Source organism: Strongylocentrotus purpuratus, unplaced genomic scaffold, assembly GCF_000002235.5.
Source record: "Strongylocentrotus purpuratus isolate Spur 01 unplaced genomic scaffold, Spur_5.0 spur5_scaffold_3, whole genome shotgun sequence".
NCBI lineage: Eukaryota > Metazoa > Echinodermata > Echinoidea > Camarodonta > Strongylocentrotidae > Strongylocentrotus > Strongylocentrotus purpuratus.
In genome coordinates, this window is record NW_022145609.1 from 4,811,469 (window position 1) to 4,819,431 (window position 7,963).

General features: G+C 37.8%; 1 protein-coding gene across 1 annotated transcript; it reads left to right on the forward strand.

The window, feature by feature from the left end:
- Positions 1 to 49: 49 nt before the first annotated feature.
- On the forward strand, positions 50 to 7,465 carry LOC115918971 (zinc finger protein AEBP2-like). Its single transcript, XM_030995958.1, has 6 exons — positions 50 to 129; positions 2,979 to 3,036; positions 3,584 to 4,103; positions 4,494 to 4,624; positions 5,691 to 5,758; positions 7,145 to 7,465. Exons 3-6 carry the CDS (start codon positions 3,599 to 3,601, stop codon positions 7,290 to 7,292), a joined length of 852 nt encoding a protein of 283 aa, XP_030851818.1. The 5' UTR covers positions 50 to 129; positions 2,979 to 3,036; positions 3,584 to 3,598; the 3' UTR covers positions 7,293 to 7,465.
- Positions 7,466 to 7,963: the final 498 nt, after the last annotated feature.

A 7,963-nucleotide genomic window follows, 5' to 3' on the forward strand; every position in this document is an offset into this window, starting at 1 on the left:
CAGCTGATGCATGCTAGTGCTGCATGCATGCAGCGCACAATTATACTAGCTAGCTAGCCCGCAACATTTCCCAAATTAGTCGATAATTTCAGCAAAGGCTGCGTGTAAACAAAGACAATCGACAGCTTGGTCAGTATCCAAACACCGTTCTTTTACGAATAATTTATATTCATTTAATGAAATATTGTGCTCATATAATTTCGATGATTTCCGGTGTCCGTATAAATCAATTAGCGCACCACATCTTCAGCGATTAGAAGACAAAAGCTGATTGAAAGTTGATGTGCCGTAGTCGCAAGCCGCTGTAATGGTCCCATGTACTCGGATAAGTGTAAAGTGAAAGTTGAAGTTAGATCTTAGTTTATAAATTGTACGCAGTGACTAAGCTTGGCTGTGTATTGAGACGGGCAATACTTCGTGCACTGCTGTGTACTGCAGCTGCAGTACATTCTCGCAATATTTTATAAACCTGCTGTATGATACTTTCAAATTATATCATAAACAATTTAATGAAACATAGACCTATTTGTTGATAACAAATAAATAGACTAAGTTAAGATTAAGAAAGAAACTTACAAGTTTCATTGGTGAAAATTTCTTTCATCCTTGGTTTTCCGGATATTTGAGCGCTAATTCACTATAATAATAATGGCGCTTGTTCAGAAACCTATCCAAAATTTGACCTCTAACTCCGGCGTGGAGATACCCCACTAAAACATACCAAAAATGAAGTAAATATTCATCAAATGTTTAAATAAAGATCATGAGTTAAAACTTATAAAAGTCGTTATGTTTAATGTTTCATGTCAATTTTCTTCTTATCTTTGGAGTATTTTTTTGAAAAACATTGATATTAGTATACACTTTTTCACAGGTTTTACGGCAAACCGCTGCACAATACGAGTGCATACCGATTTTGGGTTGCGGGCGGCCGGGTGCCTACCGTAATGTCTCAGATCCTCATCACGGTAGATAACTTCACACAGGCGACTGCAATCTTCGTTAAGTTAATCTAAGCAATTCATCATTACGATCGCTAACTTCGCTAACAAAAATAAAGATACATCTTCAGTAAAAATGTGACATTGGTTGAAACTGTATGTTAACATAAATACCAAAACAAGTTGAAAGTCTTTTATACCTTGAATATACCTTGAAGTCCACACCTCGCCATCGTGGTGATAAAGATCCCGTAGATAGTGTGGTGTGGCAGGGTTAAGGGGGTCCCATGGGACCCATTTAAAAACCCAGGTTGGATAGTTGTTGTTTGAAGCTTAGGAGTGTGGGAGCATCAATGGCAGTTTGTGGCAGCTTGTTCCAATTGCTTACAACTCTCTGGCTATAGAAATTTTTCCTGATGTCAAGGCGGCTTCTTGTTTTGGCTAGCTTCATGGAATGGCCTCTTGTTCTTTCATAGTTAGCAAACTGAAAATAATTCTCGGGGTTGGATTTGTCGATTTGCGTCATTATCCTGTAGGTTTGCAGTAGGTCTCCTCTCTCTCTTCTTTTCTCCAAAGTAGTTAGTTTCAGTTTTGCTAGTCTCTCTTCATATGGTAGATGTTGAATACTTGGGATGAGTTTTGTGGCTCTTGCTTGAACTTTTTCCAACTTCTTTTTGTCTTTTTCCAGGTAAGGACACCAGGCCTGAATGGCGTAATCTAGGTGGGGTCTGACGAGTGACTTGTATAGTTTCAAGATCACTTCCTTACTCCTGAATGTAAAGTTGCGTTTTATCATTCCTAGTGTCCTGTTTCCTTTATTTGCTGCTGCAGCACACTGGGAGGCAACTTTCAGGGACTTGTGTACTAGAACCCCTAGATCTTTTTCTTCTGTACTTTCTTTCAGCTGGGAGTTGCCCATCGTGTATGTGTAGTGTGGGTTGTGGGTTCCAAAATGCATCACTCCACATTTGTCTGCATTGTACCTCATCTGCCATGTATTTGCCCATCTGTGAAGGTGGTTGATGGAGTTTTGCATGTCTGTTCTATCATTGTCTATTTGCACTGGATGGATTAGCTTGGTGTCATCAGCAAATTTGCTAACTGTTGATTTGTCAGTTAGCCCAATTTCGAGGTCATTCATATATATCAAGAAGCACAGTGGTCCCAGGACTGATCCTTGTACTACAGAGCTGGTAACAGGTCTCCAGCTAGATTTGGCTCCCTGGGTAACGACTTTCTGCTTGCGACTGTTGAGCCAGGCTGTTATCCACTGTAATATGTTACCATCTATTCCATGGGCCTTGATCTTTGTTACTAGTCTCTTGTGTGGGACGGTATCGAAGGCCTTTGCTAGGTCAAGGTATACTACATCTACTGGTGTACCATTGTCTACTGATTTGGTGATGATTTCTAGGTATTCTAGCAAGTTGGTAGTTGTAGATTTCCCTTTCCTAAAACCATGCTGGGTATCCTGTATCAGACCATATTTATTCAGGTGGTTAGTTATTTTGTCTTTGATAATGCTCTCTAGTACTTTACAGCTGACTGATGTTAAGCTGATCGGTCGGTAGTTCTCCGGTTTAGATCTTGCCCCTTTCTTGAATATTGGAGTTATATGGGCTGATCTCCATTCCTCTGGTACATGTCCTTCCTTTAATGATTTTCCAAACAAAATGGTGTATGGAACACTCAGTTCTTCAGCCAGGGGTCTTAGAAAAGCCGGTGGTATATCGTCTGGACCCGCTGCTTTGGATGGGTCGAGGTGTTCAAGCTTCTTTTTCACACAATCTTCAGTGATTTCTATCTCAGCAAGGATCTCTTCATTAGTTCCTATGAAGACATTCTGGGGATTGGGAACATTTAGGTCCTCTTCAGTGAAGACTGCTGCAAAGTATTCGTTTAAGATATGAAAGATGTGAAATAATGAGTACCGGTAAGAAAAGATGAGAGTTCAGGTGACAAACTTACACAAATTAAAGGTTTTTGTGTGAGAATTTATGAATTTCTTGTCCTATTATCATCAATTTATTTTATCAGAGATGGATGAAGAAAGAGGAGAAAACCTGCTCGGAGAGAGTGGCCTGATCATACCCATGTAAGTGAATATTTGATCTGTCACATGATCAAATTTTGTAAGTATCTACCTGATGCTCACTAAAGCATTTTGGAAATTTTAAATAATGTAAAGTAAAATTGTAGGGTGGATTGCTGCTCATTCCTTTACAGATGCTGTGTGGAAAGAAATGTAAGAATAGTATGGTTTGGAAAGTCTTCTCTAATAGAATTGTGCATAAATATTATTCTATAATGTTGGGAAGCAACATAGTCGAAACTTGATTGAAAAATAGATTTAAGTTGAATATTTCTAATAGATAAAGTGACCCTTTTTGTTATTTTTATCAATGTCCTATGACTAAGAAGTTAGTTCTTAAATGCTCTCATATTCAATTTATGGCCAGCAATAGTGAACACTATAACGGTGGACCAAAGTGTGATGCCACATGTTTGTGTATTTCCATATACTGACATCAATGAGTAGATTTGTCATTGCCATCACAACCCTGTTTTAGGGTTAAGATACATTTGCGGAAGAGGAAAGAATACACTTAAATATTATAACTATATTTTGTTTATTCCTCTAGCCTCCTCTGTTTCACATGATCAGCAGCAATGGTAGCAGCAGTGATTGTGCAAGCAGCCTACCCAGTGGCTGCACCACGCCTACCACCACACCAACCCCGACCACACCCAAACCCAAGGTGGAGTACATCTGCCGTTGGGAGTCCTGCGGAGAGGAGACGGACACCAGCGCCGACCTGGCCGATCACGTTCGAGCAGAGCACGCCCAGAAGCAGATCAAGAAAGGAGGAAAGAAGTTTGTGTGCCTGTGGGACGGCTGCAAGGTTTACAACACGCCTTCCATGTCTGCCACCTGGCTTCCGAAGCATGTGTTGACGCACTGCGGGGATAAGCCGTTCCGCTGCGTGTTCGCAGGATGCAACCAGAGCTACAGGACAGAGAAAGGTCTGATGAGGCACTGTCAATCTCATCTCAATGCTGCCAAGCAGAACTCACAACAGAGAACCCCAAAGAGCAAGGAGGAGAGTCCAGGCAAAGCTCTCAAGAGGAAAAGGATGAGAATTAGAAGAAGATTGTCAATGGGTAAGAATTAATGATTGCCACACATTTGCAGACTGGAATGGATTGAAAGCTTGTTTTAAAATTGCTTCATTCTTAATATTAATGTACATGTACATGTACTCACAAAGTATAGCAAATGTGAAAGCTTTTATGTACCATAACATTTTATACAACTCCCTTTCCATCATATAAAGAATTGAATTGTTGAATTGTTTAGGGGAGTTATTCAAGAACAACAACAAAAAGGGATGTGCTATTTTACTGTGCATCAAAACAATCTGAATGAAAAAGTTGATACAGATTATTTTAACTCTTGTATTATACATTGTACAAGCCTAGACTGAAACACTCTTTTACTGATAAGCTCAACAAAATTTAATTACATATTTCAACTTCTTTCCAAATTTGTAGTTTCAGCGAAGACGGATGATTTCTTTGATACCCGTATGGCTGACGCTGTTCATCATCGTCTGGTCGAACTCAATATGAAGACAAAGATAGACACTGAGGGCAGCGGGAGATCGCTCATCTTCAAAAGCTCTGTAAGTTGTTCTTATTTTTTAAACTTAAGCTTGTGACACCATGAGATGAGATTTTGAGGTAGAATTTGCTTTTGCAACCAAAGATCATGGGTTTGAATCCAGCACAGGTGGATGACTAAACCTGGCATTGTGTGTTATAACAATGCTATTACCTGTTCCACAGATGCGAGAGAGGTTACAGTGGAAAACACTCTGACCCCCCCCCCCCCCCTCCCCCCCCCCCCCCCCCCCAGATTAGATGTTAAATGGAGACCCCATGGTGAGGAGAGTCACTGCATTTGCATTTTTAAAAAAAACACTGCACTCTTTGTAAATGAAACAAAAAGTAGGGCAAAATTGGGAAACCCCAGTTTAGTTGTAAACCTGTACACCCCCAATCAGTTATACTGGGAGGAGAGACCTAAGGGTGATAGTGACGATGTTCAGTTTCCCCTCCAGGCACTGGTGACACCATATCATCAATATATGTAATGATATATATATATATATATATATATCTGTAATGTTATCCTTCTACATATATTTATATATTTCATTTTTTTTAATACTCTGTATGTATTGTATATGTTTTTTATGAAGAATGGAATAAGTACCATACCATACCATAATCAAAATAATAATTATAATAAATAAATTCTTATTATTTATATAGCACATTAGACTAATTAAGTCATTAACAATAATAATAATAACTCCTCTTTGAGACAGAATAAAAATCAAGTTTTAACTCTATGGCGTTAAAAGATGGAGGGTATCACTCACATGAATGTGGTAAAACTGTAGAGTAATAGAAATCTCATTGATAAAGTTATTGCACACAGTGTAAAGTATAAGATAAAATACAACGCTATACCTCTGTAAAATGGATGAAACCATCACATTTACGATGGGATGGGAGAAGGGACTATATCTGTGCCTCTTGTGCTAGTATGATAGCTAGAACTGATTGAACATTTATAAGCAGGCAAAACTTGTCCACCATTCATGCAAGAAAATGCTTGTGTTAGTATATAAAAATAGGGGAAGTTGACAGATGTGATTTTTATTATTTTGTTTTACTCTGCAGGTTGTTGGGAAAAGAACAGATGAGAGCGGGGAATCCATGGTCCTCCTTCGTTGGTCACCAACTGATGTGTAAGTTAAATTGGAAAAGAACCTTGTATTGTATTAGTCTTAACAAGCAAGTTGAAAGTAGTTCCACAAACATTCTACGCATAACTATAATCCTGATCATATTAATGATAATGATAATATTTTTTTTTTAAATATCATCTTCTAGTTACAATTCATCAATCAAAACATTTAACAGTGTATTATTACCCCAGCTATTGGATTCAATTGTAATTCTGCATTTATAATACACACTACACTCCATTGGAAACACTCTAGGTACTTCGCCAGTTTACGAATGCGCTTGTGCTAATCGTATCCCATTGATGTTCGCAGCCTACTAGTAGATACCCATATAGATATGGATGGAGAAAAGCAATGAAAACACAAATGCCTTGCTTCAGGACATAGGTGTCATGCTAGAATTCTCATTCCCAGTCAAGTGATTAAGCCACTGCTACATTCTTAGATATTCAGAGGCAAATAATAATAATAATATTCGGTTCTTGTATAGCGCATATCACATTATATAACGTCTTTATGCGCTTCCAAAGAGCTTCGGAAATTATTACTCAAATGCCATTAGTCATCAGTCAGATGGAGTCACTTTCATTATTTTGCTTACCAAGTTTGTGTAAACTACTATAAGCACATGTACAAATGACATATGTTTGTATCGTATAACTGCATTTCTTTGTCAAGGAAGTTACTATATCTACGTTGGTTTGCTTGACCCTGTCGGTTGCTAGTTTATGATGTGTAGTTTGAAAAGTTATTTGATGCAATGAATTCTTAAAGAGAAGGTTGAATTCTGGGGAGAGGTGAAAAATAATTTGTGAGTGTTAACATTGTTAAATTATGCAAGTGTGGAAGAACATTAAAGAAAAAATGTGCTTGTTACTTTACAAAAATTGGGCCTAATTTCTTATCATTTTGATGACTCCAGAACCTTGCAGTTCACACCAATACTGTTATGTTACATGATACACTTTTTTCTGATCGATTCCACACTGTTTCTTTCACAATGCAATCGCATGACCGGGGGGGGGGGGGGGTGTTTTCACAAAGATCCTAAGTAGAACTTAACTTTAAGTTGGACTTAAAAATTATGGACAGCCATTGGAGTCTTTAAATGAAATATATTCAAAAGCAGAAATCCAAGTATTTTAGACTTTTTATTAATTCCACATCCAGAACATGAAATCTCCTTGATGATAGAAATATGAATGATTTCAATAAACAATGAATGCCTTTCAAAATAACTTTTGCAAAATATTTTCAAAGATGCTAATGGCTTTCCATATTTTTTAAGTCCAACTTAGAGATAAGTTCAACTTAGAATCTTTGTGAAACACCCCCCTGAACTCAACTTTATCTTTAATTGCACTCATCTTGTTTCTTTGTTGACAGCATCCCAGACTCGTGGATCAAGGATTCGGAGCAGAAGGATCATGAAGAGTGTGCCATCCCTATCAGCAGTGTGCCTCACGAAGCCCTACACAACATAGGACCAGGACTACTCCCTCCAAAGAGACAGAGAAAACAGAGGAGAAAATGAGATGATGAATAAACCTCCTCTTGATATAAGGAACTTATGGACCTTACCTCATGGACTACTGAATTCATTCACTCCCTAGGCTCACTGGATGAATGATCCACTTCTAGTATGCAATGGGTTAAGAGTACTCATACTCTGATGGATGCCAGAAGAAGAAACTCCTCTGTTCCATCTTGCGAAGTTGATGTACACATGCCAGCTCATCGTATGACTTGTCCTATTTTGTTGGTAACAGTACAGTCAACAACCATTTGAAAGTTAGAATGAACCCTATCTGTACAATTTCATTTACTTTTGGAATAATGAACCTAATATTTTTTTACCAAATTCATGAAAAAGAACTTTTTTTAGTGTGATAAACTGATAATTGTATTTTCTCATACTTGTGCATGAAACATTGTCCTTTCATTGATTCAACACCTGGCAATATGTATTTTTGTTCCTGTGCACTACTAGTTGCTGTTTCTCTATCTTGCTTCTCAGGGTGGAATTTTCATTTTCATTTTTTTAATGAAAGAATTTCAAAGGTGTTTTTAGTAATTTTCATGTGAATGGCATTGATTAATTCATTGTTAATGTCCTATTTTAAAATTATTTTCCTGTATACCACAAGAACTAGAACTGAAATAAAATAGGGATTATCTAGAAAATTGCTTATTGTTCTTGTTTGC

Coding starts and splice junctions, on each gene's coding strand:
- LOC115918971 (XM_030995958.1), top strand. CDS start 3,599: ATGATCAGCAGCAATGGTAGCAGCAGTGATTGTGCAAGCAGCCTACCC. Junction 4,104..4,493: donor TAGAAGAAGATTGTCAATGG/GTAAGAATTAAT, acceptor CCAAATTTGTAG/TTTCAGCGAAGACGGATGAT. Junction 4,625..5,690: donor CGCTCATCTTCAAAAGCTCT/GTAAGTTGTTCT, acceptor TTTACTCTGCAG/GTTGTTGGGAAAAGAACAGA.